Genomic DNA, 23,740 nt, shown 5'->3' on the forward strand with positions numbered 1-23,740 from the left:
GTGGAAAGTTTAAATTATGGATTGTAATATGTTTTCTTTTGATAGATACTCTTCTGTGGCTTATTGTTACTCCTGTGCTACTTATTACCTTTAATATTGAGGCTTATTAAAATTAGATTATTAAATATCTTCAGATGATTTATAAGCTTTTCCTATTTCAAAGATTCACATTCTGAGAATATATATGTTTACAGCTCTAGTTCTTAGTGAATGAACTCATCTTAGTTTTCCTCATAATCGTCATTTGTCCTAATTTTCCTGTCTTTCCCATGTATAGAAGAATATTGTCATTCCCCTTCTTTACTGGTGTTACTAGAATTGCTGCGCATCCTTTAAGTTGATTGTCAATACATTGGAAAAGGAAAGTCTTTCAACTTTTTCAGTATTTTTAAATAAATTGAAAGTGAGTGTCTCTGGATTGTTTTCTATTTTTTTAAATTTTATATTAATGTTTGGCACTTGTTATTCCAGATCCAAGATGACAAACCATCACCAGAAGATGTAATGTTTTTGTCAAGTGTGACTTTTGTCCAAATATATGCATATTGGACATTCTGACATTTAAGGAAAAATTATCTTTTTTTAGCAATAACTTTTAGTAGGCTTTTAAAAACAACTTGGCACACACTGTATAATATCTTTGATATTATTAAGATTTTATTTATTTAATTGAGAGAGCAAGAGAGAGAGAATCACGTGCAAGAGCCTGGTGAGGGGCAGAGGGCGAGAAAGAATCTCAAGCAGACTCTGTGCTGAGTGCTGAGCCCCACTCTGGGCTTATTAGCCAATCTCATGACCCTGAGGTCGTGACCTGCACTGAAATCAAGAGTCAGATGTTTAACCCACTGAACCACCCAGGCACCCCAAATATCTTTGATATTTAAGCTGCTTCTGTTTAGGAGAGTATAAATTTGAAGAGTCTATGAAACAGTTAAGTATTTTCTCACTTGCATCAAATCAAAGACAAAAAGCAATTGTCTCATAGTAAAGGGATGCAGTTGGTTTTATATTTCATGCTTTACTTTCACAGCTTATGTATGCATGGATGCATATGGGCTTGAACAACACAGGGCTTGAACTCACGACCGTGAGATCAAGGCATGAGCTGAGAATAAGAGTCTGGCACTTAACTCTCTGAACCACTCAGCTGCCCCTGATTTCACTTTTAAAGCAAACAGTTCAGTTCTTCAACTCATTTTTTTTTCCTCCCCTGAGTATTAACGTAGACATTTTGAGAAGGGTCAGAAAGTATTAGATTGATACTCTTTCAATCAGTACACTTTTTAAAACTATAGAATCACTTTGTAGCTGAACTAGTTTTTATTTATTATTATTGTGATGTTTTTAAGATGATAGTTTTCGTGTGAAAGCTTAATTTAATTAGAACAGTAGTCAGAATGTAGAACATATCTAGCAAGCATGATACAAACTAAATCCTTATTTTAAAATAAACTTATTGGGATCCCTCAGCGGTTTAGCGCCTGCCTTTGGCCCAGGGCATGATCCTGGAGTCCCGGGATTGAGTCCCATGTCAGGCTCCTGGCATAGAGCCTGCTTCTCCCTCTGCCTGGTCTCTGCCTCTCTCTCCCTCTCTCTCGCTCTCTCTCCCTCTCTTTCTCTCTCTCTCTCTCTTTCTCTCTCTCTCTATGTCTATCATGAATAAGTAAATAAATAAATTTTAAAAAAATAAATAAAATAAACTTATCTTTTCCAGATTGCCTAACAATTGCTTTCACTTTAGAATATGAAATTTGGAGAAGAAAAGAAAAAGAATGAGGTTTGATTAACAAAGGGAGGACATATATTCAGAGTAGTGAAAAAAAGTTTTTCTTGATTTTGGCTCCAGTCATGATCTCAGAGTCATGAGACTGGGCTGTGTTAGGCTCTGCACTGAACATGGAGTCTGCTTAGGATTCTCTTCCTGCCTCTCCCCTCACCTCCAAAATAAAATCTTGTTGTTAAGTTAGATAAAGTATTTTTTTCTGTAAGTCCAACAATAATTAAGAATCAGATTTTATTTAATAAATGCTTAGTGAGTTTTCATTTAGAGCCTTGAATATTTTGAATATGTGTAATATTCTTTATAGTAATACGCTTACAGTTTTCTTATTACTGCTAATTAGGCTTCAGATGTTTTATTTGAAATTGCATTTATATTAAATAGACACTAAATAGAGAATGAAGACATTAAATTTGTAGTTGAAAGATATTCTAAGAACTAGGGGCTACATAAGACTTAAATCTGGTTATGAAATCTGCTTTAATCTTTTTTTTTTTTAAGATTTTATTCATGAGAGAGAGAGAGAGAGAGAGGCAGAGACACAGGCAGAGGGAGAAGCAGGCTCCGCATAGGGAGCCCAATGTGGGACTCTATCCCAGGACTCCAGGATCACGTCCTGGGCCAAAGGCAGGAGCTTAACCACTGAGCCACCCAGGGATCCCCTGCTTTAATCTTTTAGTAGCTTTTGAGCAACTAGAATTAAACCAGGATTCTTACATCTTCTCCTGAACTTGGCACTTCTGTCACACAAAGACTAATGTTTGGCTATAGTGTGAAAAAAATTTCAGTTACTCCATAATTTGGGATCTTCAGTTTCAACAATAGCTTTCATGTTATTTCTTTCCTTCCATATTTCTTAGTCTGTGTGTTCAAGGAGATTATAACTTCACATGTGTAATAAAACCTTTTCTTATCTTTATTAGTTTTGGCATTTAGCTATCATGAAATTATCTGTAAGATAATAAAGTCATGTTTTGGTACATACGAGTATAATAAGAATGAGCAGAGAAGGATCAACAAAGGCTTCATAGAGGAGAGCTGGAACTGGTTTGAAGGAATAAGTAGATCTTGATAAGTTGAAGTGCATGCTAAAGATAGAGTGTGTGTGTGTGTTATAAGGAAACTGCTTTGACTCTAAAATCAGGGAGATTTGTGTTGTGGAGCATTAAAAGATGAGATTGGGTAGGAAAAATACGATCAGATCATGAAGCTCATGCAAGATAAAGTACAAGATTTTAGTTAGCTTTGATCCAGAGAATGTTAAGGGGCCACTTTTAATTTCTGAATAAGGGATGATAATTGTGATAATTTTAAGTTAATGTGGCTGTGGTTTTCCAATTTGAAGATAAATGGAGCTGAGAGTTAGAAAAACTAATTAGGAATTTGTGGCAGTAATTGATGAGTGAAAGCGTAGATTAGAATAAAGTCTACAGAGTAGATTAATCTGAAGAATAATGAAGGAGAATTTGGCGGGGGTGAGTAGGGAAAATTCTTTTTAAAAACAGCCCCGTCCAGGGATCCCTGGGTGGCGCAGTGGTTTGGCGCTTGCCTTTGGCCCAGGGCGTGATCCTGGAGACCCGGGATCGAATCCCACATCAGGCTCCCAGTGCATGGAGCCTGCTTCTCCCTCTGCCTATGTCTCTGCCTCTCTCTCTCTCTCTCTCTCTCTGTGACTATCATAAATAAATAAAAATTAAAAAAAAAAACAGCCCCGTCCCTATTTTAAAAATTGAAAAATTAAAAAATATATTTATTTTTTGTTATGTGGGGGCGGGGTACAGAGGGAGAGGGAGGGAGAGAATGCCAAGCAGACTCCCTGATGAGCATGGAGCTAGATGTGGGGTTCAGTCCCACAACCCCGAGATCATGACCTGAGCCAAAATTAAGAGCTGCCTGATCAACCAACAGAGCCTTCAGGTGCCCCTACAGGTTGAAGAGGAATTGCTAAAATGTAGTTGCAGAATTTTAAGAATAGAAGCTAAATCAATGGTGATGATATTTGTAAGTGTGAAAATTACAGAAGAGAGCTATTTTGTAAGGATAACATTTTTCTTTCGTGTCGAATTTAACTGATGGTTAGTTTTTATTTTTTGTACAATTTGTTTGCAGTGACTCAGTGTCAGGGAGCAAATCCTCAAATAAATCCCCATGATAATTATTTTAGAAAGTTCAGGCTGTTTGGCATATTTTCTACTTCCACACAGAAATAGAGATACTTAAAGCATTTCTGAGAAGTTCTTGTCATTTCTGAAGTTCACAGTTAAAGAGATCTTAACTGCAGATGCTTTTGAGATTTGTGTATTTTGGCCTGAATTATCCAGGCAACAGCTGAAATCCTGCCTTTAAATTTATGGCCTGTGACAGTGTTGACTTTTTACACTATTATGAGAATCTCAGAGAATTCATTGGTAAATGAGGCTTTTCAAATTTGAAAAAGAAAAAAAAAGAAAAAGAAAAATTGGGATTGCTTTGTTAATGACACATTTGTGTAAATGTGGCAGAAAATATCCGCATAAAAATAGGGAAACAAATTGTTTGCTCCCTTCTCATATAAAAATCATGTGTACTTGTTACTTTTTAAGATAGTGAAATTGGAAAAAGTTAAATTGGAAAAAGTTAATGTTTTATTCTTTTTTTTTTTTTAATGTTTTATTCTTAAACATTAATCTTAAACACCAGAATTTCCTTTTGTTTTAAGGATACCTGTGTCTGTGAGCTTACAAAAGTTTGGTTAGTGACAAGACTCAATGTTATACATAGATATAAAACGTAGCGAATATATATTTCTGCACAGAAATTGTGAATATATTAAGTATTTAAATCTTTTAAGATATCTTTAGAAGGGTGGTTTGGAAAATTGAAGATATATTTATCTGAGATTTTTTTTAATTAGAACTTCTGAAAAATAGCCTGTTTTGTTAGTAAATTAGTTTTAAAGGCTGTTAGCAAGTCAGGTGGAATGAACCTCTACTGCTGGCATTAATTTACAGGGGTCAACAGGACAAAACTCGGTGACATCATAGCTATCTGAGAGATGATAAATTGCTCCTCATCCCTTCAGGATTTTTTTTTTTTTTTAAATGAGGAGTGGGAGAAGAGATAGAGAGAATTTTAAGCGGGTTCCATATGTGTGTGGCTCGATCTCACAACCTGAGCAAAATCAAGAGTGGATGCTTAGCCAGTTGAGCCACCCAGGCACCCACCCCTTCTAATCAGTCTAGGTCAGCCTCTGCTAAAATGACTGATTATGAAGGTGCAAGGCAAGGGCAGAGGAAGGTACAAAATTTAGGTACTGTGTTTACTTATACTGCAGAAGACATTAATTACAAAATCACGTCTCCTTAATATTGTAAATTTGCTATTTTAACATGCTAAAGATTAGCTTTATATGATATTTAGAGAGACGGTTTGGGTAAGCTCTTGATATAATTGTCTTAGGGATTTTGGAATTTGGGGCTTTTATGTCTACATATTTTATTTTTGTTTTTAATGTTAAGTGGAATTGTTTCTACCATAGGTCAATTCAGAGTACCTTTCTGAAATCTAACTTTAGCTTACAGATCTAATAGCAGGAAAACAGTAATTTAAAAAAGGACTTTAGGGGATCCCTGGGTGGCTCAGTGGTTTAGCGCCTGCTTCCGGCACAGGGTGTGATTCTGGAGTCATGGGATCAAGTCCCACGTCGGGCTCCCTGCATGGAGCCTGCTTCTTCCTCTGCCTGTCTCTCTCTCTCTCTCTCTCTCTCTCTCTCTGTCTCTCATGAATAAATGAATAAAATCTTAAATAAATAAATAAATAAAGACTTTAATACATATGGGAAACTATTTAGTCATTGTGTCATACTGCTTGCATTTAGTGTCTGATAATAACTACCACTAAACACTAAATAGACAGCTAGATGCCAGACATTATACTTCGAACTTTACATGTAATTTCTAAAAAATATATGGAACAAAGGCTTAATTTAATTATTTTATTTTTTTATTTTTTTTTTAATTTTTTTTTAATTTAATTATTTTAGAATGAAGGAACAGAATTATTCCTTGACTTGGTACCAAGTATATACTACTTGATAATTTTCTAATGTACCTAAACTAGAAATGTGTAGGAAATAAAAATACTACTTAGGCATTTTTACCAAAATTGATTTTAGCTGAAGATGTGTAGATATTCTTGAATAACTTCTAATTCTAGATTTAGATAATTATAGTTCTAAGTATTGAGACTGAATTCTTACCAAAGGTTTATTATAATATAGGAGTATATATAAGATAATTCAGTATCTAAGAATTTGATGTATAGACTATTTCATTGTTATTTCTGCTTTTGCTATGTAAGAGAATTTTTTTGATGCCTCAGTTAAGTGTTTTTGAATACTTTCTTTTTAAAGAGTTATCAAGTAGCACATTTGACAGTTACGGTTAAATTAACTTTTGCAATTTTCCCTTACAGTCATCTCTTCATGTATTCATCATAATCTGTACCAAAATTTGAAGTAAAAATCACTAAAATAATAAAACCAAGACAAAATATATTAAACATGAAAAACAACAGGAATAGTTAAATAGTCTGTTGATTCCTCCAGATCTCTTTTCCACTATTAACCTATTTTCCTGTTTTATTTTAGGAGGTTTTTTCCTAAAATTCACATACCAACTCCATTATTTTAGGCATTTAGTAGTGGCTTAGCTTCTTTAGCGTTTAATCTGTTTTACCAAATAATACTTAGAAAGCTTGCTAAAGTTTTTGTAGTTAACATAGATGTAAACTGTAGATTTTACAAATTAAAGCATAGTAGTAGAAACAGAGACCCTTTTAAATGCATTAAACTGTTGACCTATGGATAAAGCCAGTGAGGGCCCATACTACACAAAAATCAGTTTAGAGCTCTGAGAGTGTTATGTGTACTTAATTTTTAAAAACTTTTTATTTGTTAAAGATATATTTATTTTGTGGGGGAAGAGTGTACGAGTGGGGGGAGGAACAAAGGGAAAGCAGATCCCTGCTGAGCATGGAGCCCGACATGGGCCTCCCTCCCAGGACCCATGAGATCATGACTTGAGCAAAAACCAAGAATTGGACACTCAACTGCCAGCCACCTAGGCACCCCATGTATGTGTACTTTCTAAAGAAAAAATTTAAGTCAGTGATCTAACTGTTGCTTAATAATAGAAGGAGGAGGAGGCCAATGAACATGAGCTTCATTATACTTTTTAAAGGGTAAATCTTCAGTTAGTGTTTGTTACTTAAAAAGATACAAATTCAGCTTTGACCTAGAGCTAAGAAGGGAACATTAGAGTTCACAATCTCTTATTTCAGTGGCAGTTTCCAACTTTGTTTTCTATACATTTTATAAAGAAAAGTCTGTTTTTAACCAGACTATTTTTTTTTAAAGATTTATTTATTTATTCATGAGAGACACAAAGAGAGAGAGGCAGAGACATAGGCAGAGGGAGAAGCAGGCTCCTCGCAGGGAGCCTGATGTGGGACTCGATCCTGGGATCATGCCCTGAGCCAAAGGCAGATGTTCAACCGCAGAGCCATCCAGGTGTCCTATCAACCAGTATTTTTAATAAAGATTTAAGATATTACCATATCACCATTGACATTAGTGAAATCATCTGTGTTCTTTAGGTTTCATAAAATTGAAGAAGGAAGAGTTAGTTTGATATGGGAACTATAGGTTTCCTTAGTTGTGTCCATAGAAAGAAAGAGGAGCATTAGTTAGAGAAGTAAAAAAACAGCCTTGCTCTATGATCCCATTTTGTAGACCCTAAGATTTCAAAAAAAAAGAAATGATAATACAGTAATAGCATTCTTGAATTGCTTGATGAAATCTCTTAGGTTTTATCCAATAAAAAATATAATTTTCTTTATTAAAAACTACTAATGATTTTTTTTATGTTTATGCAGTCATTTGCTGCAGGTAGTTAATATAAATAAAATTAATTTATGGAATAGAAATTAATTCTCTCTGCAAAAATACAGGGAAAAATAAATTGAATATTTACTGTGATTACTGTATGCCCCAGTGATGGGTGATTATGGAAAGGAGAAATACAGCATAAAATACTTTTTTTCACATAGGTATATAATAAATACTGAGTGAGCAGTATAGCTTACTATATATAAATAAGTATATGTATATAGGAGAGATGGAGAAATGTAGTAATATGCTTAATTAGAAATGGTTAAAAGTAGTTAATATTATACAGGCACTTCCCTTCACATGCCCTTAAGTTTAGCAAAAGCTGATCAGAAATATTTCTGCAGGATCCCTGGGTGGCGCAGCGGTTTGGCGCCTGCCTTTGGCCCAGGGCGCAATCCTGGAGACTCGGGATCGAATCCCATGTCGGGTTCCCGGTGCATGGAGCCTGCTTCTCCCTCTGCCTGTGTCTCTGCCTCTCTCTCTCTGTCTCTCTCTCTGTCTCTCTCTCTGTCTCTCTCTCTGTGACTATCATAAATAAAAAAAAAAAAAAAAAGAAAAAGAAAAGAAATATTTCTGCAAATCACTATATTATAATGCAAAATAATTTGTTATTGTGTTAAAAGTAATTTATTGGGCTTTTATCAAGATCTGTGTTAATGTGTAATTGTGAGTGGGAGGAATTGTGGCAGTTTGTTCTAACTTGATTTACAAATTATGAGATTAAAAGAAAAATTTGTCCTTGTACTAGCTAAAAATGCTTTGAGAAAATATTACCTAATGAATTTTATGTAATTATTCTTAAACATAACTTTAAACTATTTTACAGTTTTTTTAGCTTCTGGTATCACCAATAACTGCTTACTAGATATTGGTAGGAAGGATCAATTCTATAGATTTAGATTTAATAAGCATAATCCTTAAAAGATTAAATCCTGCTAGCATATACGTGTATATTTTCTGTCTGATACTCTAGGTTGCTTGCTGATTCACAACTTATTTTAGCAGTGTCATTGAGGACTCTGAGTCAAACTATATAGCTTACTTTGATGAATAATAAAATAAGATACTTTAAATAAAGACGAAGTTTCCTTTTGCGATAGTATACATTTAGGAGAAGTTGACTTGTGTCTTATATACTTATTTACTTATTTTCAGTAGTATTAGTGATGACTGACACATTTTATTACATCTGTTATGTCTTTTTGTAGTATATTAGGTTTATATCATTTTTTTTGTAGGAACTTTTCAAAATTAGCTTGAGTTTTTATGTTTCCCTTTTAAATTTGCTCATGAATTTTAAATGTTTTTGGTATGTTGAGTTGTTTTGTATTGCAATGACCTGTGTACTACTTTTATCATCAGATTAAAATTTTGCTTTCAAAGCATATATGCGATAATACTGAGAATTATTGCTTGTACTATAACTTGCAGCAAAATATATAATAGTATAGTTCTGATTATGGCAAAGTTTGACTTTAATTGGCCAAAGTGACAAATTTAATTGAAGGTTGTATAGTCAATGTAGAGTAGTTATTTTAGAAGTGTCATGGTAAATAAAAGGCAAGTTAAAATAATAAATCATAGAGCTTGAAAACTGGAAAGCATTTTAAACATTACATGGATTAACCTTTTCCAGGAAGGAAGCTGACATTTTTGGTTGTAGAACTGCACTTTTCCTAGAACATTGTTGTTATTGGAGTAATCTGAGCAATTTAAGGCTTATTTCAATAAACTCGAAACCATTTACATTGGAATGTTTACATTAATTTTTATCAGGGCCTAGAATACCTAGCAGTCACAAGCAAATACAATATAGAGCAAAAGGACTTAACCTATAATATTAAAAAAATACTATAGTTCTAATTGTACCAAAGTGATAAGTGTTTTAAATAGACAAAAACCTTTTGTGGCTCCCCCCCTCCCATGCTGAAATAATATATTTAGTGCATATTTGATTTGTGGAAGATTATGTTGCAGTTTGTAAATAAGCAAGTAAACATTTGTTTATTACTGCTCAGTAATAGGATTTCTTGAGTGGAAGAAATAGGAGGGAAGTGGGAAAATAAAAATTAATTATATTAATATTGTAACTGCCCCCCTCCCATGCTGAAATAATATATTTAGTGCATATTTGATTTGTGGAAGATTATGTTGCAGTTTGTAAATAAGCAAGTAAACATTTGTTTATTACTGCTCAGTAATAGGATTTCTTGAGTGGAAGAAATAGGAGGGAAGTGGGAAAATAAAAATTAATTATATTAATATTGTAACTGTTAAGTGCTTACATTTCCCCCACAATATTGTCTTGTACTGTATGATTTTTCAGCATTTAAGAAGCGGTTTTGTTCTTTATAGCTGAACCAATAACGTTTCCATCTGGAGGAGGCAAGTCATTTATTATGGGTTCTGATGATGTTTTGTTAAGTGTACTGGGCCTTGGAGACCTTGCAGACTTGACGGTAACAAATGATGCAGACTATAGTTATGATGTAAGTGCAGTTTTATTTTTAATTTTTTAATGATTTAATAGAAGGCTCCTTATTTTTTTTTTTTTTTTTGGAAACACTTATAAAACAGAATTAATGTCAAGGTGCATGGAAAAGATAAGTTTAAGTGTGTCAATATGTTGATTTGAAGTGACATGTAGTTTTTCTTTTGTAACTACTTTGTGGTGTTTAAATTTTTCTTAGGTATTGTGGTGGATTAGCTAGAAGTTTGGGATGATTGATTACCTTATAATATTGGTTGATAAATATCTATCTTGAGTAGTCAACTCTCAATTATCTACTCAAATTAAGCCATATTTTGGTGTCAACAAGAGAAAAATAGATAACCTGAGTCACTTGCCTTCAGGATACTTCTTAAAAATTATGTTTTATTTTTGAACTTTTATTATTTTAAGGGTAATATTAAAGTTAGCTTGCCATTTCCTGAATACTCACTTAGTCCTTCATTTGAGGGATAGGAGAGAGAATGGAGATTGGATGGGAAGAATAGTGTTTGGAGGTGAAACTAGTCTTGGATTAAATTTTTTATAGACAATGAACACTCAATTGAGAGTTAACTATACTTGTTTAGATTTTGTCTAAATGAATTTACTGTTTTTCAGCAAATTTTCCCCTTTTATAACATTCATTTTTTTCTACATTTTATACTTATGTTATACCTATATTAGCATGCTTTTTAGAGACATCAGCCTTGATGGGCTGGATTATTCTCATTAATATTTTCAAAGCATATGAACAACTAAATTCTAGTAGACTTTTGACTACTTTAGAAGTGGTTTCACAGCCTATCTTTACAGATGGAGAAATGAAGGTAAAAAGATTAACCTCTTACCAATATCAGCAATAATAATGAAAATAGGATGACAATATTCTTAAAGTGTCTTTAGTTCAGACTTTTGGAAAGTACCTTAATTTGCTTCCTTTAAAAATTTCACATGCTAATTTGCTAAATGGCAACTGTATTAATAATGTTCTCTTGGATTTTTGGTAGTCATTTATATAATCTTATTGTTTTCATGTAAAGCATTGCAGCATGGTAGTTTTTGTTGCTCTCATCTAACGTTTAATAGGACCTTTGGGTTTAGCCTGATGATTAGGTAAAACAGTTTAAGGAACTCTTCATTTGATCTAGGTATTTGAAAGCTAATTTGAAGTTATTCTTCTTAGTATCATTTGTTAAATGATAAAGATCTGTTATAAAGTTTTTAAGGTACATTAAATTTCCACTGGACATTTTAGCAAAGCAGTTAAATATATATATTTTAAACACACCAAAACACACAAAACTCCACATGCCTATCAGTTTACTACTTTTACCACTAAATATTGCACTCTTTCTTTTTAGTTGCCTGCCAATAAAGATGCCTTTCGAAAGACATGGAACCCCAAGTATACACTACGTAGCCATTTCGATGGAGTACGGGCATTAGCTTTTCATCCTGTAGAACCTGTGCTGGTTACTGCCTCTGAGGACCATACTCTGAAACTTTGGAACTTGCAAAAAACAGTTCCTGCCAAAAAGCAAGTATTTTCATACTAGCCTGTCTTGTTTTCCTTCCAAATTTACTCATAACTATTATTCTTTATGGTTCTATTTTTTTGTATGCATTCATTTGATCTTACTTAATGATTCTTGAATGTCAGCCAGTGATTTACAGTTATGTAATTACCTTTTCCTCCCCCACTTTTCTTTTCTCCTCTTTTAGGAGTGCCTCTTTAGATGTAGAGCCTATCTACACATTTAGGGCCCACATGTAAGTTTTATTGAATCTATACTTAAATTAACAACTATAGTTATTGTTAATTATTATTAATCCTCAGACCTTATAATTTTCTCATATTTTTTTATATTAGAAAAGACATTAGTTGAGTAATACTTCATTTGATTAGTAATTGTATTAGTGAGAGTATAATCAGTGCTGTTCAAATTTACATGTTTATTATTTTTAAACAGTTTTTAGAAACAACATAAATTTAGAGGTTGGGGAGATACAGATAATGAGTTTCTTCATAGGCTTTATAAGTAATTTTTTCCCTCTTTTCCTGTAATAGTGGTCCTGTTTTGTCATTAGCTATTAGTTCTAATGGAGAACAGTGTTTTAGTGGTGGTATTGATGCAACCATCCAGTGGTGGAATATGCCTAGCCCTAATGTGGATCCATATGATACATATGGTAAGTGAAAGGTTTAAAATACTTTTTTAAGTGAATGGAGCTAACAAAATATTATTATAAGGTTGTTTAAAAATGTATTAGTCTCCTTGCTTAGTTTTTCATTTATTATTAATTTGCTTTATTAAAGATAAAAATTAAGCAGTATTGTGGCATGGAATATTTAAGCCTGTGAATTGGTACTTTGTGTCCAAAAATAACAAAATGATATTAATTAGAACATTAATTAATTTTAGTACTATTTAAAGAGGAGAATAAAATTTAATACAAGGAACAATTTTTTAAGCTTAAAATATTTAGCAGAAAAGAGTAGAAACAAATAGGAGAATGGTTGAATAAACAGTGGTCTACTTAATGGTTCATTTACATAAATTCAGGAGCTCTTTGGTCTTTTTATTTAAGACACACTTGGTGCCTAAATTTGTCAGGTATAGTGTTAGGCTGTACATCAGGAAATAAGAATCAGTCTAATGGAAAAGACAGACATTAAAAACTAGGGAGTGGAGTCTGTGGTTAGAAATTGTAATAAACAGTATGAAGATAAAAGTAATATGAAAGAGAGTCTCTTTAGATATAGTCCAAAACAGTGACATTAAGACAAAATCTAAAGGATGAAAGGAAACCTTCAGGGGTTCCTGGTGGCTCAGTCATTTGAGTGTCCGACTCTTGGTTTTGGCTCAGGTTATGATCTCAGTGTCGTGGGACTGAGCCTGGGACAATCTCTGCACTCAGCACAGAGTCTGCTTAAGATTCTTTCTCCCTCTGTTCCTCCTGCTCGCTCGCTCACACGCTCTCTCCCTCTCTCTCTCTCAGATAAATAAATAGATAAATAAATAAGTAAATTATTAAAAAAAGGAAGCTTTTAATAAAGAGTTTTAAGCCAGGAGGTGACCAGTAAAGATGGATTTTAAAAGGTGACTCTGGTAAAAAAATAAATAAATAAATAAATAAAAATGAAAGGTGACTGGTTATTGTAAGGAGAATAGATTGGGGTGGGAAAAGTGAAGAAAGGAATACTAATATAATGTTACAATGTAAAGTTGTAGTGTAGGGGTCTAGTAGACTAGGTGAAGGGTGATGTTTCCATGGTCATGAGGACAGTGAAGCAGTTGGTAGCAGAGTGGTTGGGAGAGAAATGGATTTGGGATGCATTGGGAAGTAGATAGGATAGGCAGAATCTGGTGATAAAGTGGATAGTGATTGAGTGGACAAAGTGATGGGTAAGTGATTCTTAATTTTGTTACTTTTTAAAACCGCTTTATTAAGATATAATTCACATGACAAAATTCACCTTTTTTAAGTATACAGTTCAGTAGTTTTTACTATATTCACAGGACTGTGCATCCATCACCACTGTCTAATTCAGGACATTTTTATCACCACTTCTGTATTTTTTGACATGAGCAGTTGGTATATAATGGTAGCATATTGAAATGGGGGCAGAACAGGTGTGAAAAGATTAAAGATGATGGCTTTAGATTTCAGTCATGTTCAGGTTACTACTATCAAGTAGTTAATAATCAAGATAGGAGAATGGATTGTATAACACAGGGGAAGGTATGTTGTGCAGGGCACAAAGGGAAGGCAAGTACGGAGGAACTCTGACATTGGGAGAGTGACTAGAGCAGGAGAGCCAGCAAAGGAAACTGAGAAGGAGAGAGACCAAGGTGGCTCAGCGGTTGAGCACCTGCCTTCGGCCCAGGGCATAATCCTGGAGTCCTGGGATCGAGTTCCCTATCAGACTCCTTGCGTGGAGCCTGCTTCTTCCTCTGCCTGTGTCTCTGCCCCTCTCTCTCTCTCTCTCTCTCTCTCTGTGTGTGTGTGTGTGCCTCTCACGAATAAGTAAATAAAATCTTACAAAAAAAGAAAACTGAGAACGAGTGGCCTGTGAGGAAGGAGGAGGTACAGGAAAATGTGGGATCATGGAAGCATACCAAAAGAAAAAAACATTTTGAGAACAAGGTAGCAATCTGCACTTTCATATTTTGCTAAGAGGTCAAATATGAAGATAGATAGCAAAGTTCCTTTTTTTTATATATATATATGACAAATAGGTCACCTGGGTCTTAGCGAGAGCTTGGATGCTGGGACTAAGATCAGAGCAGAGGGTGAAGGGACCTGTGGACAACTTTTCAAGGCACACTCTGGATGAAAAGCAATGTGATGAGAATAACCAAGAAAAAAATGTTCAAAGAAAGAAAAATTTGGGGAACCTGAATGGTTCAGTCGGTTAAGTGTCTGCCTTTGGCTCAGGTCATGATCACAGGGTCCTGAGATCAAGCCCCATATCAGGCTCTCCTCAGCAGGGAGTCTGCCTCTCCCTCTTCCTCTATGCTTACTCTTTTGTTTTCTCACTCTCTCAAATAAATAATCTAAAAAAGAAAAAAAGAAAAGAAAAATTTTATTAAACTTGATAGAAGAAAGTTTGTCATTGGTGATTTTAGCAAGAGTTATTTTGGTGGAAAAAAAGAGTTATTTTGGTGTAGTGATGCTATGAGAAACCATGTTACACTGATTTAGAGAGTGAATGAAAGGTAAAAAAGCATTTTACTCCATATGCTCTTCTGCTATCTGTTGGAAGGGTGATACAAGGTTTTTATTTGAGTCAGTTGATTCTAGAGCATATTTGTTTGCTGTGGTAATGATCCTAAAGAGAAGGAGAATTATTGTATAGTAGGGAAACTATAAACATGAAAGCAAGTTAGTAGGTTGAACGGAATCCAGAATTTACCTGATAGAATTATCATTTGAGAAGAAAGTAGACAGTTCTTACTTCTATCTGGAAGCAAGGAGTAAGGTGGCTCTAGACACTAGTAAGTAGATTGAGTGGAGGAAAGACAGGAGAGGGGTTCTTCATTTCATTGCTGTATTTTCTCAGTGAAATAGATAATCAGAGATAAATCATTCTGGAGAAGGGAAGTTGGAAACTGAAAATTCTGGAGATAATAAGAAATAATTGTGGAAAGTCGGAATTTTCTAGAGGAACAGGATTGTAGGCCAGATGGTGCACAGTGTTAATATTAGCCACCATGTCCATCAAATGGTAAATGGATACGTAAAATGTAGTATATCTATTCAATGGATATTATTTGGCATTTAGAAGAAATTCTTAAAAAAAAAAAAAAGAATGTTATAGCATGTCTCTCATGTACTGAGAGACATGCTATAACATGGATGAACCTTGGAAACATTATGCCAGTCACAAAAGGCCAGTTGTATGAAATGTCCAGAATAGACAAACTTAGAGAAACAAAGTAGATTAGTGGTTATGTGGGCTGCAGAAAAGCAGGAAGAATTGGGCAGTGGGGGGTGGGAATGGCTAATAAGTGATGGAAATGTCCTAAAATCGATTGTATAATAAAAGCCATTGAATTGTACACTTTCTTTTTTTTAAGATTTTATTTATTTGAGAGAGAAAGAGGGTGAGCAAGAGTGGGGGCAGACAGGGGCACAGGGAGAAGGACAAGCAGACTCCCTGCTGTGGAGCCCAACATGGGGCTTGATTCCAGGCCCCTGAGATCATAACCGGAGCCAAAGCTAGGCATTGGGCAACTGAGCCACCCAGGTGCCCCCTCGAATTATACACTTTAAATTGGTGAATTATGTGATACGAGAATTATATCTCATTAAAGCTGTTTTTTGAAAGTGTATGTTCTTTATAGAAAATTCCAAGAATACAGGAAAGAATTATGGTGGGGATAAAAGATAACCCATAATTCCACAATTTAAAGATGACCACTTCAGTTCTTCTTATGACCATTATGGATAGTCTTTATACTTAATTATATGGTGAGTTATCTTTATCCAAAACATTTTTTTCCAACTTCTTTTAGCTAATTTGTGTTTGTTTGTTGTTTCTTCCCAGAGCCAAATGTTCTAGCTGGCACTTTAGTTGCACATACAGATGCTGTCTGGGGTCTTGCTTATAGTGGCATAAAAAATCAATTACTGTCTTGTTCAGCAGATGGCACTGTTAGGTTATGGAATCCACAAGAAAAATTGCCATGTATTTGCACTTACAATGGAGACAAGGGTAAGTAAATTTTGCCCTATAAAAAAAAAAAATGCTAATTTTTTTAGAATTTGGAAGACAGAAAGGACAAAGCAGATGATTACTGTTTCTTTGCTACTCCAAGAGACACGTTGAAAGAATTTCATAAAGCTTGTCATGATAATCTTTTTACTCTTAGCATTTCTTATAAGCAAGTCATTTCGTATAAGCAAGTGTATCCTAGCTCAGTGCTATTTGACTTTTTCCAGGACATGTCCTGTTTAAAAAATAAAACTTTGTAATCGTGAAGTAGACAAATGAGGCTGCTCATAGGAATAACATGAGGCTCTCCACTTGCTCTGGGTGGCTACACTCAAAGACTGAAGGGATCACAGTCTTAAGCATACCTAATACATATGAGCACACTGAATGAGAAGTCTAGACTTATAATCATTGAATCAGCACCCCTAAGTAGGAAGTACAAACTGAGTTACATGTAGAATTTCATATCTTTTCCTGTTAAAGAAAGCTTTAAGCAGTTTGCTTTGTGATAACTTTTATTTATATATGTGTATGTGCTGGCATTAGGTTTTCTGAGTCATTTTTAAGTTATTTTTAAAAACCAGACCTTTTCTTTTTATTAGAAATTATGTTTTGTCTTAAAGCATTTTATTTTTATTTATTTTTTTTTTGTCTTAAAGCATTTTAGATAAATAGTATATGTTTACTTTTTGTAAGATCTCTTAGATACCTTAGTGATAATGCTAATTTTTCAATTACTCAAACTTTTGAGGTAAAAATGTATTTAGATATTTGTTGCTTTTACTTCATCTGGATAATTAATCATTTGACACTTTGGATTTCACCTCATTGTGCGTGATCTGGCTAATTGAATTTAATCTATTGAAGACAAATCGCTGCTCAGGGCATGGTAGGATAGTACTGCATCGGTAGATTCCAGACTCCAAGCTTTATTTTCAGAGATCTAAAAATTCAACTAGTGTGAGCTACTTGATATGGCTATAAGTCTCAAACCAGTGCAATCTCCCAAGAAAGTGATGTGAAAATGCTAATTTATCATTTTACAGTAAAAAATAAATATGGCAAGTCAGCCAGAAGACTCACCTAGATTTTTTTTCTTAGAAGAAATGCATAAAAGAACAAATGACTTCTGTACATACCTCCTCATAACTTTGAGATCTCCAACTATATTTCCTTCTACTGTTAAATAGAATATTATAACAACTAAAAGTAATTGAACGGAAGTTGCCTATTATATCTCACTACCCTAACATAATTGCTCTTTTTCATTATGAACATTATTTCAAAAACACTTGAGTTCCTTTTTCTTATTAGCAAACAGGGATTTCTAAATTGTTTTTATATTGAATCTCTTCGGGCTTCTTTTCAGAGCATGGAATACCTACATCGGTTGACTTTATAGGCTGTGATCCAGCTCATATGGTGACCTCTTTCAACACTGGTAGTACAGTAATTTATGACTTAGAAACATCACAATCATTGGTGATGCTTTCATCACAGATAGATTCTGGTAAGTTTTCATAGGTTTCTTTGAAACTTAAAAAGGATTATTACACAATAGAGGGTGATCTTTTAAGTTTTACATTTTGATTCTTTGAATTTATGATGAATTTATGATACAACTTCAACTGCGTTATAGTTGTATTCCTTTACATTATTTTTGCAGTTTTCTCAAATTATGCTTAAAAGCTTGGAGAGTTTAGGGAATCAGAGAGAGTAGAGCAATATAAATGTGAAAGTAGAGGAAATAATTTTAAAGTTTTAGTGGAAATACAGGGGCGCCTGGGTGGCTTAGTCGGTTAAGCATCTGCCTTTCAGGTCATGATCCCAGAGACTTGAGATCAAGCCCTGAGTAGGGCTCTCTGCTCAGTGGGGAGTCTGTTTCTCCCTTTCTTCTTTCCCTCCACCCACTTATGCACACGCGCTCTCTCTCTCTCTCTCTCTCTCAATCAATCTTTTAAAAAAGGTTTTAATGGAAATACATATGAAAGTAGAGAAAATAATATAAGCCTGAGGAAAGTAACATCCATTTCCAATAATTTTGTATGAATGGCCAATGTTGTAAGTATAGAATGTGGTATATGTTTTACAGTTTATTTAAATAAGGTTCCGAATAAGGCCTATGTATTGTAATTGGTTGATAGTGTCTCTCTAGTTTCTTCTTTATCTCTTTTATTTCCCTTGCATTTTTTTATTGAAGAAATTGGATCATTTGCCTTGTAGGTTTCTACAGCTTGGTTTTTGCTGGTTGCATCCTTGTGGTATCATTTTAATGTGCTTTCTCTTTTCATTTTATTTCCTGTAAACAGGTTATAGATCTAGAGACTTATTCATATTTGGGTTTAATGTTTTTGTCTTCATAAAGTTTTTAAGTTTTTGGTAAGACTACATTATAGTAACTTGTGAGCTTTTATCAGGAGTAAATATTGTCTGGTTTATCATTTTCTTACGTAAAGTCTTGATGATCATTACCCACATCCATTAATTCTGTTGAAAAATGATTCTCTAATTCTTCCTTCTCCACTTAATAGCTAGAATATTTCTATAAAAAGGAACACTGTTCATCAATAATTTGGTTACCCTGGAGTTAGTGATTATAAGTGAAGAGAAAGATTAATATTGAACCCTCCCCCACTTTATCAGTTTTCAAAATGAGGTGGTTTCCTAGCATTACCCAGAGATGATCACTGAGCCTTTTGGGTGTTGTTTTTATTACCATTATAATCCCTAATCTCAGATATAAATGTATCAGATGTGTTTTAGTCTATTGCAGATATTATCTTTATCATTCCTCAGATTGTTTCATGTTTGGCTAGTGGGAGTGTATTCAAGTTGGCTCTTGAACCCTTTTGACATGACTCTGGTAGTCATTAATAGCTTTCTTACTTTCTGATGTGGCAAGATATTTTGGGTTAATCTTGTTCATTTTGTGCCCCAGACTGAAAGCATGCATCTCTCTAAGAAGCCATGGTTTCTTTGAGTGGAAAAATGGCATTTAGAGACTGCAATATAGGTATACCTAGGCTTTTGGATTGGTCCTCATGGCTTTTATGGCTCTTGAGTTACTCATTGGTTTAGGCTTTTTCAGTGGACAGAGCTAGAAATGCATTTTAAAAAAAGAAAAGACAAACACTGATAATTTCATACAAATATTTCCTGTTAAAATTCAGGTTTATCTCGTTGCTTTTTACCTCATCTTAATCATGCTGAAACTCTTGATTCTCAGCAAAATCATCATCATCTCTCATTTGACTTATTCCACAGTACAGATACAATCATCTCAGAATAACAAAACCAACACCACCACCAATAGTTTGATTACTGATAATAGTTTCACATTCACAATGTATTCCACTAGAGATGATACAGTCTAATTACTGTGCATTAAAGTCAATTGAAGGGGCATCTGAGTGTCTTGGTTGGTTAAGCCTCTGCTTTTGCCTCAGGTCATGATCCCAGGGTTCTGGAATTGAGCCTTTTGTTGGACTCCCTGCTGAGCAGGGAGCCTGCTTCTCCCTCTCCCCCTGCTTGTGCTTGCTCTCTCTTTGTGTCATATAAATAAAATCTTTTAAAAAATAAAGTCACTTGAAATTATTCATTTTGTTTGTCTGCTTATACCCCATTTGGATATCTAGTTAACATTCATTTGTTTAATTTTACTTTTTGGGTTTTTCTGGGAGGGGGGGTTGCTTTTAAAAAATCATTTTATGGGCAGCCCAGGTGGCTCAGCAGTTTAGCACCGCCTTCAGCCCAGGGCCTGATCCTGGAGACCCTGAATTAAGTCCCACATCAGGCTCCCTGCATGGGACCTGTTTCTCCCTCTGCCTGTCTCTCTCTCTCTCTCTCTCTCTCTTTCTCTTTCTCTTTCTCTCTCTGTCTCTTTCTCTGTCTCTCACGAATGAATAAATAAAAATCTTTTAAAAAAACATTTTATAATTATTTAAACCATTTAAATTGTTTCATGGTCAAATCTCAAACCAAATTATAGTTAAAGTGTGTTTCCCAGCATTTTTTCATCTCTAGCCCCTTTCTCCTTCTTACATGGGTAGTGTGTCTAAGTTCAGTTAAGAATTCTTATATATATGTGGAATGATTGATAGTTAAAATCTAATGTTATTTTCCCATTAGTTTTGATCCCTCTCTGTTTTTCCCTCATCTCTAATAAGAAATTAAGAGCTTGGTAGCAAAGAAAGGTCTCGTCCCTAAGAACATGGATTGCTGTTCATTGTGGTTTTTCTGTGAGTGTGGGTTGGATGGGAGTGGTTCCTTACAAACGTGATTTTTCTTGTGAATTTTTTCATTAAATGCTTATTATTCATTCATGGGCTCTTTATTTTTTTATTATTTTACTTATTTTTATTTTTTTTCATTGGAGTTCAGTTTGCCAACATATAGCATAACACCCAAGTGCTCATCCCGCCAAGTGTCCCCCTCATTTCCCATCACCCAGTCACCCCAAACTCCTGCCCACTTCCCCTTCCACTACCCTTTGTTCATTTCCCAGAGTTAGGTGTCTCTCATGTTTTGTCACCCTAACTGATATTTTCACTCATTTTCTCTCCTTTCCCTTTATTCCTTTTCACTAATTTTTATATTCCCCAAATGAATGAGACCATATAATGTTTGTCCTTTTCTGATTGACTTATTTCACTCAGCATAATACCCTCCAGGTTCCTCCACCTCGAAGCAAATAGTGGGTATTTGTCGTTTCTAATGGCTGAGTAATATTCCATTGTATACATATACCACATCTTCTTTTTTTTTTTTTAAGATTTATTTATTTATTTATTCATGATAGAGAGAGAGGAGAGGCAGAGACACAGGCAGAGGGAGAAGCAGGCTCCATGCCAGGATCCCGACGCGGAACTCGATCCTGGGACTCCAGGATCTTGCCCTGGGTCAAAGGCAGGCGCTTAACCGCTGAGCCACCCAGGGATCCCCTACATATACCACATCTTCTTTATCCATTCATCTTTCAATGGACATCAAGGCTCCTTCCACAGTTTGGCTATTGTGGACATTGCTGCTATAAACATTGGGGTGCAGGTGTCCCAGCATTTCACTGCATCTGTATCTTTGGAGTAAATCCCCAGCAGTGCAATTGCTGGGTCATAGGGCAGATCTTTTTTTTTTTTTTTCTTTTTCTTTTTATTTCTTTCTTTTTTTTTGTAAGGGCAGATCTATTTTTAACTCTTTGAGGAACCTCCACACAGTTTTCCAGAGTGGCTATACCAGTTCACATTCCCACCAACAGTGCAGGAGGGTTCCCCTTTCTCTACATCCTCTCCAACATTTGTGGTTTCCTGCCTTGTTTAATTTTCCCCATTCTCACTGGTGTGAGGTGGTATCTCATTGTGGTTTTGATTTGTATTTCCCTGATGGCCAGTGATGCGGAGCATTTTCTCATGTGCTTGTTGGTCATGTCTATGTGTTCCTCTGAAATTTCTGTTCATGTCTTTTGCATGGGCTGTTTATTTAAAGTAATAATTACTGTGGATCTTTAAGATTCTAAACCACTTATACTGACATTCCGCATTAAAATATTTCTAATTTTTCTTAAATTTGAGCTTAGTATATACTGTCCATTATTATAGGACATGATAGCTTACATGTATGTTTTAAGAAACTATATCTCCCCAGAGTTTTAGTTTTCAGATTTTTATTTTACACAAATGCGTTAATATTTTAATGATTCTTATTTTTTGGTAAGCCTAGAAAGGCCATCATCTAAATTTTAACTGAAGATTTGAATTTTAGTGCATTATTTTCCTTTATTTTTCAGGTTTACAATCCAATAAACACATTAACAGAGTAGTAAGTCATCCCACACTTCCTGTTACAATAACTGCTCATGAAGATAGACACATCAAATTTTTTGACAATAAAACGGGTAAGTTGGTTGTCTTTCTTTTTAGTCTTAATAATATTGTAAACTTAAGATGATCAAAAATGCTATTCTTTTTATGTAAGACATACTAACTTTTGGCCTTAAAAATTGCCAGGTACACCATTTTAACTCCAATTTCTGCTTTACTTAATGTGGTACACTTCCATGTTAAGTTCTGCCCCTTAAGTGTATATAATACTTTGTAATACCAATTACATTTTCTCCATGTCATGTTAAATATAAACCCATTCATTTGAAATCTTTTCTTTTATATTCTGTTGTGAAAGGCCTGGAGTTTGGCATTTCAGATATACTCTTAGAATTATTCCTCAGGAGATGAAATGATGAAATCTGGAAATTGTTTATTGTTATTCTCCCTCTAGTTCTTCTGTGAGGAAACTTACCAGTTATATAGAAGTCAAATTAAATTTTAATTTGGCCGTAGGGTGGTTTCTTTAATGACCTCTGTTTCATCTGTTATTAGAATACCACATAAAATACTGTTTGTGCTCAGTTAGGCTTCTTTAAGAAGCTAAAACGGGTATTAAAGGACTTCCAAGTAAGAAATTTAGAAGTTAATTGCAACATTATTGCAGGGCAACAGATTATCAAGCAAGACAACAAATCAAAACTATAGATCTTTTTGAAATGTCATTCATTCATTGATTCATTCATTCAAGTAGGCTCCATGATCCTAAAATCAAGAATCAGATGCTCTGTCGACTGAGCCTGCCAGGTGCCCCTCTACAGATTTCTCTTTGAAGGTTATATAGGATGTGGTTATAATTATTAATCTCTAGAGTCTTAAAATAAATCCCTGTGTTCAAATAACACTTTAATGGACAGATTCCTTGTAACTCAGTAGAACAAGTTGAGAATCATTTTTAAAAAATTTTTTTCAGATAATTTCCTTTACTGTATTTCTGAGATTCTTTTAAGGTTAACTATTGAAGATTTACATTTACGTTTGTAGGAGGAAGGTCAGAAATTTTAGTAGCTGTATTAACAGCAAAATTTATTCATGAGAGACACAGAGAGAGGCAGAGACATAGGCAGAGGGAGAAGCAGACTTCCCTGCAGGCAGCTTGATGTGGGACTTGATCCCAGGATTCCGGGATCATGACCTGAGCCAAAGGCAGACCCTCATCAACCATTGAGCCACCCAGGTGCCCCAGCAATAGACTCTTAACAATAGAAAAATTCTTTCTAAATCCTGTTTCACTATGCATAACATTGTGTGAAATTAAACTGTAAATTGCATTCAGATATACTGTTTCCAGAGAATTTTTTTCCCTGAAAATTGGTAACTCATTTAAATGTGGTAAACTAGAATATTTTCTGTTGTTTACAGCTAAGTTTTTAATGGAATATTCTATCAAATGACTGGTATGTTTATTGAATTATTTTCATCTGAAACATAGAAATTAATACTT

At 34.5% G+C, this 23,740-nt stretch overlaps 1 protein-coding gene across 3 annotated transcripts in view; it reads left to right on the top strand.

The window, feature by feature from the left end:
- The window catches only part of STRN3 (striatin 3), a 115,312-nt gene that overhangs the window by 85,763 nt on the left and 5,809 nt on the right, over positions 1–23,740 (top strand). For all 3 annotated transcript variants that reach the window (XM_041758279.1, XM_041758278.1, XM_041758280.1), the window contains 7 exons: positions 10,065–10,198; positions 11,562–11,737; positions 11,923–11,970; positions 12,269–12,390; positions 16,253–16,420; positions 17,790–17,930; positions 22,203–22,310. In XM_041758279.1, the coding sequence (XP_041614213.1) occupies positions 10,065–10,198; positions 11,562–11,737; positions 11,923–11,970; positions 12,269–12,390; positions 16,253–16,420; positions 17,790–17,930; positions 22,203–22,310 (897 nt within the window). The remainder of the gene's footprint in view (positions 1–10,064; positions 10,199–11,561; positions 11,738–11,922; positions 11,971–12,268; positions 12,391–16,252; positions 16,421–17,789; positions 17,931–22,202; positions 22,311–23,740) is intronic.

Source organism: Vulpes lagopus, chromosome 6 (genome assembly GCF_018345385.1).
Source record: "Vulpes lagopus strain Blue_001 chromosome 6, ASM1834538v1, whole genome shotgun sequence".
NCBI classification, from domain to species: domain Eukaryota; kingdom Metazoa; phylum Chordata; class Mammalia; order Carnivora; family Canidae; genus Vulpes; species Vulpes lagopus.